This window comes from Stylophora pistillata, chromosome 10, assembly GCF_964205215.1.
Source record: "Stylophora pistillata chromosome 10, jaStyPist1.2, whole genome shotgun sequence".
NCBI lineage: Eukaryota > Metazoa > Cnidaria > Anthozoa > Scleractinia > Pocilloporidae > Stylophora > Stylophora pistillata.
The window spans coordinates 30,392,538-30,413,730 of NC_142528.1; the positions used below are offsets into that span (position 1 = coordinate 30,392,538).

A 21,193-nucleotide genomic window follows, 5' to 3' on the forward strand; every position below is an offset into this window, starting at 1 on the left:
CAGCGCGCGAAGTGTGTCACGTGATCCATCGAAAGAAAAAGTCGTAGTTGACAGTGATTGCATGACTTCTGTACAACGTCCGATTAGTTTTTGCGTTTTATTGTCTTCTTTTGTACTGGAAATTCGACTCTAGCAAGTTGATTTCGTTTAGTTATGTCTGGCATTGCTTTGGGCAGATTATCAGAAGAGAGAAAAGCTTGGCGTAAAGACCATCCTTTCGTAAGTTACGCGACATTCCCATTTCCTCTAAGATAAAATTCTTGAATAGATCGATTTTACCAAATGAATTTACTTGGTTTTCTAATCGAAAGTATTTTTGTTCGAAGGGATTTGTGGCCAAACCGGTTAAAAATCCTGATGGTACTCTAAATCTGATGAACTGGGAATGTGGTACGTGGGATGTACAAATATTTTTTCATGATTCACAATCTCATCCTGGCTAAAGCTTCTAAACTGATCCGTGGACTCGACATACAATGCCATGCTTTTGATTGATAATCATTAAACGAAATAAATTTTTATTTGCCTCCTCGGTGATAATTAAACTTATTTTTGTTTTGCCTACAGCGATCCCAGGAAAGAAAGCGGTATGTATCTAGCGATTTTAATCAAACTGATTAGGCTGTTTTTCCTCTCGTGTCTAACCTCGTGAAGGTTGCTGTCATTTTCGTCTCGGTATTCGAAGATCAACGAGAATGTTTTCAAGCCTTGTTATTATTTATTTTGATAACCTAATTTATTTACTTCAAGTTTTTGGAAAAATTAATTTAGCAACTGTCAACGGATAAAGGTGTAAGGTTTGATCGTTAAGATTTGATGTCTAACAATTATTGAACTCATTTATCTGCAATTACGGGAAAAGCCGGTTAGTAAGCGAAACACTTTCTAAGATGCTTCATTTCCACTTCGTTTTAGACCCCATGGGAAGGAGGCTCTTTCAAATTGAAGATGATATTTAAAGACGACTATCCATCCTCTCCGCCAAAATGTAAGAACTTTGACCTTTTGGTAAAATATATGTTTTTATTCGCGTTTCTATTCTGATCTGTTAGTCCAAGGAGGACGATGGGAAGAGTGGTGTAATAACATTGTTATTAACTTCACGTACTAACGGCACTTTTTAGTTAATGACTGCTGTCCAGAACAACATAGATATGTGTGAGTTATCCCCTTCTGATGTTACTGATTTTCAAGAAATTTTTATCTGGGGCATGATGATTTATCTTTTTAAGGAATGTGCAATTTCATCATATTTGGATATGAAAACTTCCTTTTTCTTTCATTTACTTCCTGTTTTTGACAAGAACAAGTTTGCATATATTTGGCATTTATTTTAATCTGACGGTAAAGTTATGTAAAAAATTCATAACATTTTTTCAAAGTTGTGAAAAGATATAATTTGGATATATCAGCAAAGTTGAAATGGTACATTGGCCACCGTAATGATTACAAAAGCTGACGTTTCGAGCGTTAGCCCTTCGTCGGAGCAAAGAAAAGATATATTTGAAACAGGGCAAAACTTCATTTATCATGTTTACTTGATTAGATGCCACCAGTGAATTAAGGTTGTTATTGATTAACTGGCACAAACAGAAGTTGAATTACCAATAAATGCCAACCAGTATAATGTTTCAAAGCAGTGATGTTTTTACATTTCAATAGTTTGTACAATTTCCATTTATTTTTTTGCAGGTAAATTTGATCCTCCAATTTTCCATCCTAATGTATACCCATCTGGCACAGTGTGTCTGTCTCTTCTAGATGAAGAGAAAGACTGGAGACCTGCCGTCACTATAAAACAGGTAAATAACTAGTTTGTTAATCACAGGGAAGTAAAAAGTACCTGTTAAATCCTCATGTCTGTTTTGAGTGAAATTTCAAAAAAATTTCTATGACCATTATTTTTCTGTAACTTTTTTTGTGTGGTAATGTTGTCTTCCTTACATTGAAATTGAACTTTCAAGGCTAGTTATATATAAAGAATTAGTTAATCACATTTGCTTTTTTCTCTGCACTGGTTTTGTTTGAATAATTTCCATCATTTTTATCTCTTTCTATTAAAATTTAACTTCGTAGATTTTATTGGGAATTCAAGACTTACTGAATGATCCAAACATAAGAGATCCAGCTCAAGCAGAAGCATACACCATTTACTGGTGAGAATATCCATCCTTGAACTCCTTGAAATAAGTGAAGAAAATTAGAAATTAAAATAAGATAAAAACCCCCCAGCGAATATGTTTGTTCTTTAACATGACTTGTTTACTCATTGCCTCTTAATCTAGAGTCTTCATGTGGAATGCTTACATTAGGTTGGTTTATCTCCCAGCATTAGGCCTCAGATACTTGTTGTATATTAAATGAACAGGGGTACAACTGCTACTCAAGAAATAAACTAACATAAAAAACAATCTATGACATTTAATGCACATTTCCATACTTCATGCCTACCCTCACCTGTGTTTCTCACCCTTAAGTTACCAATTGTTTTTGTGATATTCTTCTGTTTGTAGCTGTTTTTTAGTAAATACAAAAGATGCTCACAATTGAACATGTTAAACAATTGTTTTAGTTAAAATTGATATTTGTACTTCTTCAATTTACTTTCAGCCAAAACAGATCAGAATATGAGAAACGAGTCAGAAGTCAAGCTGCAAAGTTCTCAAGTTCATAGTGAATAAAGAAAAATATAAAATACTTCGCTAGCAGACGTGTAGGTTAACAGTGACTGGCAGAAATTGGATTTATTTTTTCTCCGTTTGTAAACAACAATGTGGAGTGGAGCAAGAATTCATCCATAACTGCGTTAATACCACAGCTGTTGTTGTGAATTGGAAGGAACAATCATGTCTGTTATTTTAGGAAGTTTCACAATGTACAGTTCAACTAACTTATACTAAAAAACAGCTAAAGTTCACCTTAGTCTATGTTAGTTTTGTTAAAGCTTCTCTGTAGAAGGTTTGGGAGGGTTGTAATGGCTGTAACTATTCAGGGAGATCTGTCAAAGTACACTCTCTAATCCCATTGTTTCTTAAGGAATGAGTCATTATTTATTGTCTGGTGGGACGGAGGATTTTAATCGTGTCACAATAAAATTTACCTGATCTTCCCATAAGACCTGTAGTAATCTAATGGTCCCTGTCATTGGCAGTCAATTTTCTATAGTTTCCTGTTAACCTCTGTTAGCTACAACTGATGCCCCCTCTGTACCCCCCTAAAATTGTGTTCCCCCAAAGAAATCCTTCCACCCACCCCATACCTCCAGGTGATAACTAATGACTGGTCCTTAATTCATTCTCTTTTTTTTGTTCTTGATTATTTGACTAAACCAAAGGCGATAAGTAAGATATACCCCAATACGATTTGACGAACAATCTCTAGATTTTTTATTTAATCTTTAGTTGTAGATGTAATCAGAGGTGCAAAGCTTTACTGTTTTGAGTGTAAAGTGCCTGTTTCTAGGGATCCAGTGAAACCAGTAGTGTTGGGATTGTAAAGAGATCAAAGAATACCTCAAAGCACCAATCATAATGCTCTAATGTTGACAACTGCTAATGATTGGTTCAGCCTATGGCTTTCATTAAAAACGTCAAAAAATAACGCTTCACTTCATTGCAAGTGATTCAGGTGGACTCAAATGCTTTCCACTGAAACTCTGATCATTTCAAGTTTTACAAGACTGAGGAAGTGTACTCCACCCGATGACAATTACTTCAACTATAACTCCATCATCACTGAAAACCAGCATCAAAATCTCTTATAATGTAAAGTAACTTATTTTGATAGAAAATCCAAAATTCCACAAAATATATACTGTACTGCCTAACTTTAGTTCTCCATCAGGCATTCTTGTTAATACTCTCAATGATTGTTTTTTGGTAGGCAACTTGTATGTCTACTTATTTGGTACATTTACATCAACTGATCTTAATTCTTTCTGCTGCATTTGTGCATTTCTTGTGCCAACCAGCCCTTAAGTAATGATGCTGAAGATATTAAAACCTCTGTATAGGACTAGCAACAGGGCATGTGTTGGTTTTCACTGTGGAAACATAACTCCCTTTTCAGGGAGCTAAACAACTTTAGTACCAAGAACAGAAGGTCAAACACATTGAATTTTTATTCCATTCATAAGTTTTGTGGAGTGGTTAACCCTTTTGACTCCTAAGAGTGTCTATTATCTAAATTCTCCCAACCGTCTTACCCCTGAACCAGACAGTTATGTGTCGAGAATAAAGGAAATGATCACCAAAAAGGTTGTTGCACAAATTCTCCTTGTGAGCACCTCAAGAAATGTATAGAGAACAGTATGGAGAATATGCATACTGATGTTAAGGGGGGTAAATGGTTAACTGAACAAAACATGACCTTGAAATGTTTGGATGGTACTCATTTTTTTTGGTAGGTCAGCAGTAAAAGGTTTGATAGGAAGTTTTTGATCTTTTATTTCTTAGAAAAGAACTAAAACTGGGCATGTCTACCCAATTTCAAATCTGCCATGGAAACTAAATCGGTCCAATTATTTATACTTAGCGTTATCATCCAAAACACGAAAAGAGTATATTCTCCTAAAAAGTAAGTGTTAATTGATGGCCAGTGTCCAGGTCCACTCCAAATCTTAAGATGAAAGGATCTGAGAACCATTATAGGGTGTTTGTTGTACTGAGCCTACAGAACAAATGAAGCTTCGATTCTTTTTCTCGCAACTCCTCGACGACAGTTAATGAGCGCATAAAGCAAAGATTCGGTGACCCTTTTTTCCGGCCCTTGATCAGCCATTGGGCTAGTCTCCTTCCCAGTCGTCTTTCGAGATGTCACGCAACGCTCCCCCGAAGGGGGAGGAGCGTTGCGTGACATCCCGAAAAACGGCTGCGAAGGAGACTACCATTGGGCCACCCGGAATAGAAATGTACCCACTTCAACACTCATAAAAAAGCTATTAAAGAGTGGAACAAGATATGCATAAGAGACAAATGATGAACCAATCAGAACAGTGATTAGGGATTAAACAATCAGGTGGCGAAATGAGCACGGTATGTCGTTGAATAAGACTAATATTGCTTCTCTGACTTGTTGCAAAAAGCAGAGAGTTTGCTGTTCTTGTTCGGGCAGGTGCGTGTAAAACTGCTGTATTTTGTTTTCTTTTCTTTTTTGACGGTAACCCAGAGCTACTTCAAAACATAAGTGTTGCTAAGACAGAGAGTGCGAAACCACCGACAACCACTTGAACTGCAGAGGATCCCGCGGTTGGACGATCCCTTGTCATGGGGGCCGGAGGTGTTGACGTCATTTCCAGTGGTGGAAAGACAACTTGCACAGCTTCTTCTGTGTAATTTCTGTTCGTATGGTACATAAGGACGTTATCTGCATCCGAATTTTTGTGATAGGCCCACACAAGGAACACACGAGTGGTCTCCTGCAACGTAAAAATAAGACTTTTGGAAAGAGCCATGTTACTGAATCATTTGTGATATATGTAAAAGCTAAAGTACATTTTGCAAGTTTTTTTCAATCCGTTCTAATCTCCTCCGTGCTTACCCATCCCTATTTTTTCTTCATAAATAACCGTCTCTTTATTGTATTTCTATCTTACCAGACCAATATTTTGTGGTTTCCTTAAACTAATAAACAATTTTGCAACGCGCAGAAAAAACCATCATAAATATCATATTCTCCTGGTTCGCAAGACACTTCACAGACTAACATCAAACAGAATAAATAAACGTACCTAGCGGCTTATTCAGTTTTAAAGGGTTATTCCTTGGATAGTTCAACGAGAAAGAAACTCAAAAAGCGCAAATACACACTACCAATTACTGAGTTGCAGTTAATTAATTCACTTCAAGAAATAAAGTAGTTTTTAGCTGTGCATCAAAATAAATCCAGAATGAGAGAGCTGAATAATGAAAAGCTACGTCAGAAGATATGCGGTCAACAACGCGGGCTCAAGTGTCCTTGGTCTAAAATTTAGCGAAATTAGCGGAAAATGATACGGGCTGACTTTTAAAACCGAGGAACTCTGTTTTCGTCGAAGGCACTTTCCTATTTCCAGAGGTTTTAAGGAGAAATTAATTTTTGAAAATTTTTAGGGGGTGTACCAACTATTTGGAGGTTGTTCTGTAAAAGAAAGGCAGCAAGGAAAACGATGCCTCGAAGCAACAGAATAGGAAATCAACCATGCGAACGACTCAAAGTCCGTGCCTCCGCGGCAAAACCTAACGCATGCGTATACGTTGTTCAGCTCTGTCATCCAGAATTGGATTGCATTTGCTTCATCATGAATCTGCGCTATGGTTGGTCTGCAAATCTGGCGCCACCTTCCTTCTTCGCTCGGACCCACTCCCCAATCCCTTGGAAGGCCTGCTACTCAGGTTACTTAACGTTTGGTTCTTCGACACTCAATCAAAAGATGCTCTGTTTGAAATGCACCTTCAGCTAAGAGACTTACGTTAAACTGGATGTCTCTACTATCGCTTGTCTCCAGCGGACGTCGGAAGCGTAGAGTTGTGGTGCCGTTTTCTTCTGCAGCACTGTCCAACGTGTAAATTTGCGGATCCGCATCCAGGGTAGGTTTCCTGAGGCCGCTGGTGTGGTAACTCTAGAGTTTGTAGGTGAAAATTATTAATTTTGCACATCGGATGTTACACTCTACATTCCACAAACACTTTACGGTTAAAAGTATTTAAAATTCACAAAATGTCATAAAAATCTCAAGAGACTCTTCTCCAAAAATGGCTACCGGAAGTGAATATTTATGTTAGGAGATACCCCTCATACAATACAATTATTGTTTTGAGTCTGAAAATAGTTCACATCACAATGTTTCCGTGATCTAATTCATATCTTGTGGCCAATATCCGCTGATGAGCTGATTACGGGCTAGAATGCGTGAATGCCAGGGCGAGAGACGCAAGTGTGATTAAAAAGAAAAAAGAAAAAAAGAATCGAGTGAGATCCTGCGTCCCGGGCTTTCCAAGCAATTAACATTTACACCTGAATGAGTTTGAAAAATATCGGTACTTATTTTGACTAACAACCATGACGAACATGACTGCAATACAAAGAAAATTTGAATATCAAATAAAGCATTACATTCGGTCCACGCCTTATTTACTTTACATCGGATAAGCATTTGAAGCAGGACCAAAAATTGTAACCTACACAAATCGCAAGTTAAAATCTTGAAGCTAACGCTGACTGTACAAAACCAACAGATCGGGATTGAAAAACGAATTTGTTGAGACAAACGGGCGTTGTCCCAGGTGTTTTCCACCACGATTTCGAGTAAGTTATTGGTGCTGGTTAGAAAATTCGTAACTTTAACAAGAAAGTGGGCACTGGATTTCTTCAGAAATTGGTCCTAACAGGAAAGATGCAAAAAGAACGATATTACAGAGGATAAAGCCTGTAAACAGAAATCAGCTGAGCTCGATCTTAATCTGTTGTGTTCCAGCTACAACCAATTAACCCACGAAGACCTATGTTTAGAGAAAGAGAACTTAATAGGGAGCTTGAGCAATCAGGAAGGCAATGCCGGGGAGGAAGTCAATTGAAAAGTGAACCTATATTTTCAGTTAGAATTTTGGGAATTAATGGTTGTGTTAACTGTTTTTTATTGCGCCACACCTAAACCTCAGCATAATGTATGTGAGTAGCGTTGAGTTCCAAATGGAAACTTAAATAATTTTCTATCGGAATTTCCGTTCTCAGATCTCGCAAGTTTTGGTGATTTTACGTTTTTGTTTGCAGTGGACAGCTAAGAAAAGTGCAAAGTTTTAAGACGCACGAGCTGAGCCATTGTTCTGCCATTATATATTTTGTTTAGTTATGTTCTCGTTGCAGTCGCCGCCGTGGTTTGCTTACGATCCCTATTTTAGTCGTGCACCCTTTCCCATAAAATAATTCAGTGATCAGATGTTTGGTCCTCTCTACCTAATAGTAAGCTTGTCAAACTCGTAAGGGAAAAAAGGATCGACACAACTGATGATCTTAGCAGTATGTGGCAGCGCTATGGACTACAATGAGCCTGTAAAATACACGGCCTATCTCACTAACGAGTTCTCCGGGGTTCACTAAGTAGAGCATCTAGGGACAAATCATGTACAGATCTAAGAAAAAAAAACAACAACTTACATTGAAATAATTGTGTCCGGAACTATTTGTGCCTCCTACTACAATAGAATAGTTCTGCATGTCTTCTGGTGTAAAGGTGAACCCAAAGGAGACATAACCTGTTGCGTTGACAAGAACTTCAAACTCCAACTCTTCCGTAGTTCTGTTGTGCGTCCACGACACGTTAAAATTTCCATCGTCAAAGGACATCGTATAGTTTTGGCTATTTGCACTGAGAGCAAAGCAAGCCAAGAAGGCACCCACTAAGAACCACATCCTGGAATTGTTTTCCTTCGTCAGCCAGACTAACTCTCCAAATGATACAAAGTTTATCATTGCATGTTTTTTTATGAATAAATTCAGCGCCTCAATACCGCATATTTGATATTATTGGGAGCTATGGCGTTGTAATATTGAATGCCGGGGGAAAAATGCGTTTCAAAGAAAAGGTTTTTCATCATTTCAAGTGGCGTTAATTCTAAGAGTGTCATGAAGTCTACAGAAATAAGTAAAACAATCAATTCGTTAGAACTATATTCCAAACAGAAACATTATTTTCATATTCAATAAAAACGTAAAAGTCGTGAGAGATTGATACTTGACGAAGCGCAATATTTTATCTGCATAATTGCCTCATTTACAAAACTTAGGTTTTAGTCACAATGATATCAGACAATATTACTTTTTAATCATTTACAAAATTCAAAGAGAAAGCTCAAAGACACGGGGAAACCAGCGGTCCAAATGCTTCCGAGCTTAATGCAGAACTATCACTTTTTCAGATTATTTTTAGCTGTCGGGCACCCTTAAAACTCACGCGATTCCATAGACGTAAGGTTATCATATAGGAAAACCTGCTCTGACGGTAGGTTTTGAGTACGGAGCGAGATCACGCAAATGAAAGGTTCCTTTCTATTTCTTTAGGTTAAAAAAAAACTGTGGTATAATTATCTACAAGATGTGAATTTCCTGTATCAATATCTTGCCAAACAGAAGGTTGGTCGTAAAATTGCCGTTACAAATAGAATCATAAAAATGACGTTTTAGCCATCATTGGGGGTCACTTAAGTGCCCCATTGTATGTGATATAGAATGAGGAATGTAGTAACAGATACTTAATATGATCTAAACGATATCGGTGCACGTTTAATTGTAGACGGTAAACCATAATTAGTCTTATAATTAATCTCGACAAGGACGCTAGGAAAAACGTTCTTCGCACTTTAAAGAATTGAACTTAAGTTTTTCTGAAAAATTAAGCAAATAGCTAAATACTTTAACCCTTCGCTAACGACACAGGAACTTGCTCTATAAACTGCACTATGCATCCTTGATGCCCATGATTAAACACGCGATCAACAACATTCTCGTTCCCAGAGTCCTAGTCTCTTTTGGTCACGCGGTCGGAGAGCTCGAGGTAAATGAAAAAGAGTGAGAAAGATCGTGAGCCATTTACCCAGTTCAGGAATAAAATCGCAAACTCCAAACATTTTGAATTTTTCTGTCAAATCCCTGGAATGGGACTGTAAGATTGGCACCTTCTCTCAGACAAGTTACTTTGACTTACGTACTTGCCCTGATAAAACACAATTAACCACTTCAAATTATTTCAGACTAAAAGAAATAAATTACTGTATCAAAATGTACGATGTTAGCGTCACGTTTCTCTTCTATACCATTTTGTTACCTGTGGAAGCGGGAATTGGGACTGACGCAGTCTTTACTTCTGGTGTGCCCAGAGCAGCCCAGTCCTCGCGCTAGACGACGAATGACTCATAACTGCTGTAACCTTCTTGACATTATAAAATTAAAAATAAACTGAAAAAAAAGACCGAACAAGAAAATAATAAATCTTGGAGACCAAACAAGTCATGAATCTGGTCGTGTTCCCCTCCGAAATCTTAAAATACGCTTATCATGCTAGCAGAGATAATTTTATAAAAAGAGCTGCCTAAGCTAGTGCTAAGTGTGCGAAGAATCGAAAAGAGTCCAACTAATTCTCCAGAAGAAATAGTAGGACCACATATGAAAAATAAAAACTTCTTACTAATTGGATGCTAGGGCCGTACTGGAACTTGGCCCGGGCAAGTGACAGTGCGGACCGAGTGCAGCAACAAGACGCGAGCAAGTAAGGATGGTAAGTAGATAACTATATGGAACTCGGACCGAAGGTGTTTATTCTAAAATACGCGGGTTTTGACCGTTTCCGTGGGTAAATAGGTAAAACCCCGAACAAGTTGGAACCAATCAAAACGCTAGGATTCCCTTTAGGACTACTCTGCCATATGATAATTACTTTTAATGAAAGCATCTTATTGATTAGAACAAAAGTAATGGTCTGTTCGATCTAACAGAAATCTATCAAAGCCCAATTGAAATTGCAGTACGTATATTTTACCGCTCGTAATAAGAATCTTAAGCCATAGAACATTTTTTTAAGAAAAACTTATAGAGTGATACATGTTTGCGCTTCATCAAATTATATGACTGCTGAGTCCCTCTGTTAACAGAGGGACTCCGACTCTTTTCGCTCCGACGAAGGGCTAACGCTCGAAACGTCAGCTTTTGTAATCATTACGGTGGCCAATTTACCATTTCAACTTTGTTGATATATCCAAATTATTTCGTTACTCCCACCGACGCAGCCCCAAACAGTTTCTTTCGAAACTATCAGCCTTTATCCCTCTGTTAACAGTCTTGACAACGATTCGTGAATGCAATTTCTTTGAGCAGCTTCCATCACAGAGTAAACAGTAGGACTCCAGAGCGAATCGATAGTAAGGAATCTTCTTGACTAACTTGCACGTGTATTTGACAAGATAAAAAAAGAACAAAAGTTGTAAGATAGCTGTCTTTTAGATTGGTAAACTACTGCAATGACTTTGTTGCAAATTTTTTCTTATTATAAACTCTATATCGGCCATTGGATTTAAAATAATTACTCGAGGAGTAAATTTCGATTAAAAAACTAAGCGTTACCAGCCGATAAAAGGGGAGTGCAAGACGCACTATAAAACTTTCATTAACAGTCTTATATATTTCCTTGCAAAAAAAAAAAAAGGGAAAATATAGATACAATGAAAACCTTAAATAGCTAAATCTCACTGCTAGCAAACGTCTTTTTTTATACAAGTGATCATAGAATTTTACTAGAATGTTCAAGTAGTTGTAGCCTTGAAAAACATCTTTCGGACTATATACAGAAGGAAAAATGGAGAGTTGTTTGAAAAACTGGAAAATTTTTCTTGGTTTTACTAATTATTACTTGAAGAAAAATTATTTGAAATTGGTTTAGCCTGAGTGACCAATCGTTTTGGGAAAAAATGCTAATTATCAAAACTTATTTCGCTTGACCAGCTAACAGCTTTCGGAAAAGAAGGCTTTTGAGGATTGTTAATTATTTAAATCTCTTAAAAAGTTCATTATGAACTGTCCTGTTCCAGATGATTACACGATGTCGACGATCCTTTCGTTAGAAATGTCTTTCTCTATGTATTAGTCCTGTCTTTGCAGATGGCTTCCTTCTACAACAGGTGAACAATTGACTTGTGGGAGCTTTGTTAATCCATTACATTCCGATGGAGTAAGTCAACTTTACTCGTGGCTCTCAGGGTGTAGATGACACTGGCCAATTTCTAAAATCAATTGTCACGTTGTCGCCAATCAGTATGAACGGAGCCCATTGCTTAACTTCGTCAAAGCCATTATTTCTCATCCACCTCCTGGCCTCGTGTAGAGATTCACTGGCACTTTCACCGCGAAATAAGTGTTCGTAGAAGCAAGTCATGAACTGCTCTGTGGCTTCGTCGTCGAGGGCCCAGCGTGCCGCCAACACTGAGCGAGCACCGGATCCAAGAAACGCTCGGGCGATTCCGATAACTCCCTCGGTTTTAATCTGTCCACGAGCACTGTGACAACAGCTTAGAACCACCAGTTTAGCGTGCAGTTGGGTTTTTGAAATTTCTTCCATCGTCAAAAGGTAAGCTTCTTCTCGGGGGGGAACACGGCTGGTTGTACACACGGGGGAAAGAACAATCTCTCCTCTTTCACTAAAACCATGAGCAGCAAAATGTATTAGACCCGCGGAGTTTATTTTTTGCAGTACAGTATGCTTTTTTGCGTGGTCTCCAATCAAAGGAATCACACCAAAGAGTTTTCCAATCATCTCCGCCTCCTTTCTTGCGCATGGCAATGGTCTTATTTCCTTGCGTCTATCTTTGTACATCACCACGCCCACCTTAGGGTCACCCACAACCAGAACTCCACTCTGATTGTGATAGTCTGGTGGACTGTCCTGGATCAACTTCAAAGTCGTCAAAGAGGGAATGATGCGGATCCTGAACGTCGATGATAAAAATTTTCCTTTTTGGTCAGTTAGGGCTCCAAATGGAACTTGGTACATACAAGAATCGGGGACAATTATGATCTCAGGTTCCTTCAGTAGATGGGCCACGGGAGCGATGGTTATCTTGTAAAACAAGAGAAGATTCTCTTCAGAGATATCGTTGGCAGGGTTACAGAAGCTTTCTCTGAAAAACTCATCTAAACCAGGCACTAATCCGGTCACCTCGTTTTTGGCCAGGCTAACTTTCTTTTCTGCGAAAAGAACCACTCCCATTGCTTTCTGAATCCAAAACCGTACATCTTCTTTACCAACCGAGGTATAAACACAGATACAGTCAGACTCCTTCGTGATAATATTTTGAATATCACACCATGAATGCGGATTGCCTGAGATCTGTTTTTTAGCAGAGTATCGAGCTGCCATCAAATCGGCCAGGCCTCTTGCCCGCATCAGCTCTTCGACATAAAGAGCATCTTGTGGCATCCCGGTGGCAGAAAGCAGATGACTCAGCAACTTGTAGGGAAAGGTACCGTACCTCTCTAAAAGAGATATTTTGAATCGATCACTGTCTTTAAGAAAACCACGCAAAGTATCGAATTTTTCAATGCACTGATAAAGATAAGAAAAGGTTTCTTTGCGGTCACATTGTAATAACTTCAACACTGTTAGCTCGCAAAGGAACTGAAACTCTTCCAGGTTGAGTCCAATATTCCTGCTTAAAGAGAGTGCCTTTTGGTAGTAATCTTCAGCTACGTCATATTTATCAAGCGAACGAAAACATGCTGCTATGTGTCCGTAAGAGATTGCTTCTCCCGTTTTGTCGCCCATTTCCGTGAAGATTGTAAGGGATTTCTTGAAATATTCTTCAGCCTTGTCATACAGACCACAACGCAAGGAAATGGCTCCTAGGTAGCTGTAACCTGATGCTTCCCCCGGTCTGTCTTCGCTTTCCATTCTAATTGCCCGTGCTTTGTCTAGATAGTCCTCGGCCCTTCGATATTTACCTCGCGACAAAAACAAAGCTGTTAGCTGTTCATAAACGCTTGCCTTCCCTTTTCTGGCATTTATTCTACTGAAAATCCGTAATGCTGTCCCTAGGTACCGTTCAGCCTCGTCAAATTCACCAAGCGCTGAGAAAATCCCTCCCAAGATTTCGTAGCTTGCTGCTTCTCCTCTTTTATCGCCAATTTCTATTTGAATAGCGAGTGCTTTCTCTTGATAATCTTGGGCCTTGTCATATTTACCAAGCGACTCGAACAATGTTGCTACGTTTCCGTAGCTTGCTGCTTCTCCTTCTTTATTGCCAATTTCTATTCGGATAGCGAGTGCTTTCTCCTGATACTCTCGGGCCTTGTCATATTTACCAAGCGACTGCGACAATGTTCCTAGGTTTCCGTAACTTGCTGCTTCTCCTTCTTTATCGCCAATTTCTATTCGGATAGCGAGTGCTTTCTCCTGATACTCTCGGGCCTTGTCATATTTACCAAGCGACTGCGACAATGTTCCTAGGTTTCCGTAACTTGCTGCTTCTCCTTGTTTATCGCCAATTTCTATTCGGATAGCGAGTGCTTTCTCCTGATACTCTCGGGCCTTGTCATATTTACCAAGCGACTGCAACAATGTTCCTAGGTTTCCGTAGCTTGCTGCTTCTCCTTGTTTATCGCCAATTTCTATTCGGATAGCGAGTGCTTTCTCCTGATACTCTCGGGCCTTGTCATATTTACCAAGCGACTGCAACAATGTTCCTAGGTTTCCGTAACTTGCTGCTTCTCCTTGTTTATTGCCAATTTCTATTCGGATAGCGAGTGCTTTCTCCTGATACTCTCGGGCCTTGTCATATTTACCAAGCGACTGGAACAATGTTCCTAGGTTTCCGTAGCTTGCTGCTTCTCCTTCTTTATCGCCAATTTCTATTCGGATAGCGAGTGCTTTCTCCTGATACTCTCGGGCCTTGTCATATTTACCAAGCGACTCCAACAATGTTCCTAGGTTTCCGTAACTTGCTGCTTCTCCTTCTTTATCGCCAATTTCTATTCGGATAGCGAGTGCTTTCTCCTGATACTCTCGGGCCTTGTCATATTTACCAAGCGACTGGAACAATGTTCCTAGGTTTCCGTAGCTTGCTGCTTCTCCTTGTTTATCGCCAATTTCTATTCGGATAGCGAGTGCTTTCTCCTGATACTCTCGGGCCTTGTCATATTTACCAAGCGACTGCAACAATGTTCCTAGGTTTCCGTAGCTTGCTGCTTCTCCTTCTTTATCGCCAATTTCTATTTGGATAGCGAGTGCTTTCTCCTGATACTCTCGGGCCTTGTCATATTTACCAAGCGACTGCAACAATGTTCCTAGGTTTCCGTAACTTGCTGCTTCTCCTTCTTTATCGCCAATTTCTATTCGGATAGCGAGTGCTTTCTCCTGATACTCTCGGGCCTTGTCATATTTACCAAGCGACTGCAACAATGTTCCTAGGTTTCCGTAGCTTGCTGCTTCTCCTTGTTTATCGCCAATTTCTATTCGGATAGCGAGTGCTTTCTCCTGATACTCTCGGGCCTTCTCATATTTACCAAGCGATTTGAACAATGCTCCTAGGTTTCCGTAGCTTGCTGCTTCTCCTTTTTTATCGCCAATTTCTATTCGGATAGCGAGTGCTTTCTCCTGATACTCTCGGGCCTTCTCATATTTACCAAGCGATTTGAACAATGCTCCTAGGTTTCCGTAGCTTGCTGCTTCTCCTTTTTTATCGCCAATTTCTATTCGGATAGCGAGTGCTTTCTCCTGATACTCTCGGGCCTTGTCATATTTACCAAGCGATTGGAACAATGCTCCTAGGTTTCCGTAGCTTGCTGCTTCTCCTTCTTTATCGCCAATTTCTATTCGGATAGCGAGCGCTTTCTCCTGATACTCTCGGGCCTTGTCATATTTACCAAGCGATTGGAACAATGTTCCTAGGTTTCCGTAGCTTGCTGCTTCTCCTTTTTTATCGCCAATTTCTATTCGGATAGCGAGTGCTTTCTCCTGATACTCTCGGGCCTTGTCATATTTACCAAGCGATTGGAACAATGTTCCTAGGTTTCCGTAGCTTGCTGCTTCTCCTTTTTTATCGCCAATTTCTATTTGGATAGCGAGTGCTTTCTCCTGATACTCTCGGGCCTTGTCATATTTACCAAGCGATTGGAACAATGTGCCTAGGTTTCCGTAGCTTGCTGCTTCTCCTTCTTTATCGCCAATCTCTATTCGGATAGCGAGTGCTTTCTCCTGATACTCTCTGGCCTTGTCATATTTACTAAGCGACTGCAACAATGCTCCTAGGTTTCCGTAGCTTGCTGCCTCTCCTTCTTTATCGCCAATTTCTATTTGGATAGCGAGTGCTTTCTCCTGATACTCTCTGGCCTTGTCATATTTACTAAGCGACTGCAACAATGTTCCTAGGTTTCCGTAGCTTGCTGCTTCTCCTTCTTTATCGCCAATTTCTATTCGGATAGCGAGTGCTTTCTCCTGATACTCTCGGGCCTTGGCATATTTACCAAGCGATGTGAAGAATGTTCCTAGGTTTCCGTAACTTGCTGCTTCTCCTTGTTTATTGCCAATTTCTATTCGGATAGCGAGTGCTTTCTCCTGATACTCTCGGGCCTTGTCATATTTACCAAGCGACTGCAACAATGTTCCTAGGTTTCCGTAGCTTGCTGCTACTCCTTGTTTATTGCCAATTTCTATTTGCATAGCGAGTGCTTTCTCCTGATACTCTCGGGCCTTGTCATATTTACCAAGCGATTGGAACAATGTTCCTAGGTTTCCGCAGCTTGCTGCTTCTCTTTCTTTATTGCCAATTTCTATTTGGATAGCGAGTGCTTTCTCCTGATACTCTCGGGCCTTGTCATATTTACCAAGCAATTGGAACAATGTTCCTAGGTTTCCGTAGCTTACTGCTTCTCCTTCTTTATCGCCAATTTCTATTTGGATAGCGAGTGCTTTCTCCTGATACTCTCGGGCCTTGTCATATTTACCAAGCAATTGGAACAATGTTCCTAGGTTTCCGTAGCTTACTGCTTCTCCTTCTTTATCGCCAATTTCTATTTGGATAGCGAGTGCTTTCTCCTGATACTCTCGGGCCTTGTCATATTTACCAAGCGATTGGAACAATGCTCCTAGGTTTCCGTAGCTTGCTGCTTCTCCTTCTTTATTGCCAATTTCTATTTTGATAGCGAGTGCTTTCTCCTGATACTCTCGGGCCTTGTCATATTTACCAAGTGATTGGAACAATGTTCCTAGGTTTCCGAAGCTTGCTGCTACTCCTCGTTTATTGCCAATTTCTATTTGCATAGCGAGTGCTTTCTCCTGATACTCTCGGGCCTTGTCATATTTACCAAGCGATTGGAACAATGTTCCTAGGTTTCCGCAGCTTGCTGCTTCTCCTTCTTTATCGCCAATTTCTATTTGGATAGCGAGTGCTTTCTCCTGATACTCTCGGGCCTTGTCATATTTACCAAGCGATTGGAACAATGCTCCTAGGTTTCCGTAGCTTGCTGCTTCTCTATCTTTATTGCCAATTTCTATTTTGATAGCGAGTGCTTTCTCCTGATACTCTCGGGCCTTGTCATATTTACCAAGCGATTGGAACAATGTTCCTAGGTTTCCGAAGCTTGCTGCTACTCCTTGTTTATTGCCAATTTCTATTTGCATAGCGAGTGCTTTCTCCTGATACTCTCGGGCCTTGTCATATTTACCAAGCGATTGGAACAATGTTCCTAGGTTTCCGCAGCTTGCTGCTACTCCTTTTTTATCGCCAATTTCTATTCGGATAGCGAGTGCTTTCTCCTGATACTCTCGGGCCTTGTCATATTTACCAAGCGATTGGAACAATGTTCCTAGGTTTCCGTAGCTTGCTGCTTCTCCTTTTTTATCGCCAATTTCTATTCGGATAGCGAGTGCTTTCTCCTGATACTCTCTGGCCTTGTCATATTTACTAAGCGACTGCAACAATGTTCCTAGGTTTCCGTAGCTTGCTGCTTCTCCTTCTTTATTGCCAATTTCTATTTTGATAGCGAGTGCTTTCTCCTGATACTCTCGGGCCTTGTCATATTTACCAAGCGATTGGAACAATGTTCCTAGGTTTCCGAAGCTTGCTGCTACTCCTTGTTTATTGCCAATTTCTATTTGCATAGCGAGTGCTTTCTCCTGATACTCTCGGGCCTTGTCATATTTACCAAGCGATTGGAACAATGTTCCTAGGTTTCCGCAGCTTGCTGCTTCTCCTTTTTTATCGCCAATTTCTATTCGGATAGCGAGTGCTTTCTCCTGATACTCTCTGGCCTTGTCATATTTACTAAGCGACTGCAACAATGTTCCTAGGTGTCCGTAGCTTGCTGCTTCTCCTTCTTTATCGCCAATTTCTATTCGGATAGCGAGTGCTTTCTCCTGATACTCTCGGGCCTTGTCATATTTACCAAGCGATTGGAACAATGTTCCTAGGTTTCCGTAGCTTGCTGCTTCTCCTTCTTTATCGCCAATTTCTATTTGGATAGCGAGTGCTTTCTCCTGATACTCTCGGGCCTTTTCATATATACCAAGCGATTGGAAAAATGCTGCCAGGTCTCCATAATTTTTCGCCTCTCCCTGCCTGTCCCCAATTTTTATATAAAGCGAAACTGATTTCTCAAGATGTTTTCTATAATTGTGGTGTTCTCTTAAAGAGTAAAGTAGTACCCCCAGGTTTCTGTAACACTGAGCTTCTCCATTTGCGTCGCTATTCGTTTCCATGATTTTAACTGCTAACTCGTAAAATGCTCTGGCCTCAAAAAGCTTATTTTGAGTGTGAAGTTTTTCTGCTAATTCTAGAATTAACCTTCCTCTTTTAACACTGCCATCACAGTCTTCACAGAGGAGATGGAGTTTCCTGAGCCATTTTTCTTTACTCGTTTTATCGTTCATAGCATCGTACGCTTTTGTCAGTGTGCTGTAGAGAGTACGTAAAATTGAGGTGGCCACCTTAATTAGCACCTGACTGTTCAGCACCTTTAAACATTCCTTGCATAATTTGATGGATTGTGACACACGACCAGAGTTAAGAAGGAAGACGGCGACTACTAAACCTATGCATACTGTGTTCTGAACTTCTTCTGTGCTGACCATTTTCGTCCTCTTCGGTGTTGGCGAAAAAAAATAAGGTTTGAAAACATAATTAATCAAAGATAAATAACTTGTACAATTTAAAGATTAATAATCGCTAGCCTTGCAGGTTGTAAATTAAGTCAACGAGAACCATGACTTTGGTCTCCCTCACCACTGGCCAGAGTTTTATTTGAGTCAATGGTCAGAATTTCTGACAGGTATGCCTAGGATTCCAAACCAGATGGTGCACGGCCTGTGATCAAGGTGCATTCTGAGTCAAATGTCGCTTCGAGCTCATTTCCACATGACCTCTGCGCTGGTGAGGTCGACATGAGTTCCTGGCGTCTATGGGCATCAATACTTGATATGGGCATCAATACTTTATATGGGCATCAATACTTTATATGGGCATCAATACTTTATATAGGCATCAATACTTTATATGGGCATCAATACTTTATATGGGCATCAATACTTTATATGGGCATCAATACTTTATATGGGCATCAATACTTTGTAGGTGTATTTAAAAGAGATGAAAATTGAAACTTTCCTCGGCCGCTTAGAGGAAAAACGGCTGCTGTAGACGCTTATTGCTAGCTTTACAGTAGGCTTTGATGATAAGTATCCAGCGAACTAGTCAATCCGAAAGGTACATTTTAGACATTATAGCAACTGAATGCAAATTAGTTTCACCAATTAATCCATGTCAGGCGTTTCACAACCCCCCGTTTGCTTGCAGTTTCGGATTTCTTGCTGTACGAGTTAAATTCTTTTATTCCAATTTTAATATAGCATCAGTCATCTTGGCATTTGTACCGTACGTACTACCCACCCCAGCCTCTGATAAATAAATAGTGCATAAGCTGTAAAATAGCTGTAGTCGCTCATATAGATAACAGACCATAACTGATTTCCGCCTCGAAGGAGAACAAATACCTGGTTATACCGTCATTGGTAAAGTATAATACTTATCAAAAGCATCTGCTTTCCCTTATTTAAGATCTTTATTATCATGTTATTTGGTTCCGATAGATATCATGCAAATGATACTCACTGGAAAATGAAAGGCTCATGAAGAGGCAATCATCACATCACGCACAAATAGCTTACCTTTCAGAGACGGAAGTCTCAATTCTACAGTGATCGACCACACGGGAAGAAAATCCAATAGATCAAAGGCAATGAATTTTGAGCCCTAAAGCCACTGTAGAACAAGATAGAGATTGTTTCAGTTTTTCACGCTTAGATCCATCATCAATAATTGAAAATAGACGTACAAAACCGAAATACATGCACTGAGATGGAACAACCAAAATTTAAGTAAGTATCTATGCATCTCTTCTTATATCCCTTCCAGTGATTAAAAAAGAAAACATTATATTCATCCCTCCGTTTCACTCGATTCCCAATTTTCTGAACCGAGATCAGGGTTCACTCGACGATACAACTACAACATATGGCAGCTGACTTGGAAGAGGTCGAATTAGAAAGTAGCTCCAGCAAAATAATTCATCTTGATCAGCTCTGATTGTATGCTGTTCAATTGATATACTTCATTTCTAATCCTGAGTGGAATCAAATATGTTTAAACTGATCTCGCTGCATGTAATTTTTTTTTCATTCATGAATGTATTTTTTTTTTTTTTTTCAGTCCTTATCACAGATGTCATAATTGACACTGTACTTTTACGACTAAGACGAGATATACCGCTCGTTTGGTCAGTGCCGGAAAGTCGTGCCCAGGCTTAAGTAAACTGTTTACAAAGTATAAAATTATTTTAAGGTAACAGTAGCTGATTATGACGACAGTACTTACCATAACCTGTAGCCTTCAATGTCTTTTTCTGAAAATAAATCTTACCAATATCAACTCCACTCGTTTTTTCGTTTTTCCCAACGTATGTTTCCATCGAACAGCCAATAAGATGTGATCTTCGGTTTCTTTTCGTTACTTTCGTAGTCATTCTCGTCCCCTTTGTCCAACCATTTCTAGTTCCCTTCAGCCGGTGGCCCATTTGCACTGCGCAGAAAGAGCCTTTTCGAGTCTGGTGGTAAATAATTTCTTGGCCGATCCTGAGGTAAAATTTGGCTCCAAAATGGGAATAAAGAATATCTTATGATAAGAACGAAATAAATATTCGAAGAGAGGACCCCCATTACTTTGAAGTGGTTTTCAGAGGGGTCCTCGGAAGTATAAGTAAACCGAAAATTTCTAAAAAATAAAAAAACAATTGGACTAAAACTGGGACAAATAATAACTAGTTAAAAGTTATTTGAAAAGTGTCTGAAGTAAAATTGCTCTTTGCTTGGAAATCGCCTGACTCAGCAACAAGATATCGGTCATAAACCAAAACCCTACAGGACTGGCTCCTAGAGCGGGAAAGATGAAATGAATCCTTTGATCTGATTGGCTACATCGGCAAATCGTGACATAAATTTGGGTAGGAGAGTGTTACGAGCGAAGACCTGGGATTGACTTTAAAATTAAGGGTCCAGTTTTCCCTCGGCCATAAGAAGTTGCACCACAAAGTGCAATATTGTTTCAAAGGATAAATCATAAATTTCCAAAATTCTGTGATCTGTTTCAAAATAATTTTAAATTTCTGGGATAACACTCGTCTCGAG

The 21,193-nt window shown here is 39.6% G+C and overlaps 3 protein-coding genes across 3 annotated transcripts; 1 reads left to right on the forward strand and 2 right to left on the reverse strand.

Annotated features, from left to right (window-relative positions):
• Positions 1-12: 12 nt before the first annotated feature.
• On the forward strand, positions 13-4,021 carry LOC111325440 (SUMO-conjugating enzyme UBC9-A). The gene is made up of 7 exons (XM_022929249.2): positions 13-219; positions 327-390; positions 568-587; positions 916-988; positions 1,693-1,802; positions 2,077-2,156; positions 2,611-4,021. Exons 1-7 carry the CDS (start codon positions 154-156, stop codon positions 2,672-2,674), a joined length of 477 nt encoding a protein of 158 aa, XP_022784984.1. The 5' UTR covers positions 13-153; the 3' UTR covers positions 2,675-4,021.
• Positions 4,022-4,097: 76 nt separating this feature from the next.
• LOC111325439 (DBH-like monooxygenase protein 1) lies at positions 4,098-8,451 on the reverse strand. Its single transcript, XM_022929247.2, has 3 exons — positions 8,134-8,451; positions 6,449-6,598; positions 4,098-5,416 (listed from the first exon to the last, which is right to left on the reverse strand). Exons 1-3 carry the CDS (start codon positions 8,446-8,448, stop codon positions 5,174-5,176), a joined length of 708 nt encoding a protein of 235 aa, XP_022784982.2. The 5' UTR covers positions 8,449-8,451; the 3' UTR covers positions 4,098-5,173.
• A 1,942-nt stretch (positions 8,452-10,393) lies between these two features.
• LOC148722649 (uncharacterized) lies at positions 10,394-21,079 on the reverse strand. The gene is made up of 3 exons (XM_088735864.1): positions 20,430-21,079; positions 19,679-19,772; positions 10,394-18,595 (listed from the first exon to the last, which is right to left on the reverse strand). The coding sequence occupies exon 3, from the start codon at positions 18,584-18,586 to the stop codon at positions 11,720-11,722; it is 6,867 nt and encodes a 2,288-aa protein (XP_088591990.1). The 5' UTR covers positions 18,587-18,595; positions 19,679-19,772; positions 20,430-21,079; the 3' UTR covers positions 10,394-11,719.
• Between the last annotated feature and the right edge of the window lie 114 nt (positions 21,080-21,193).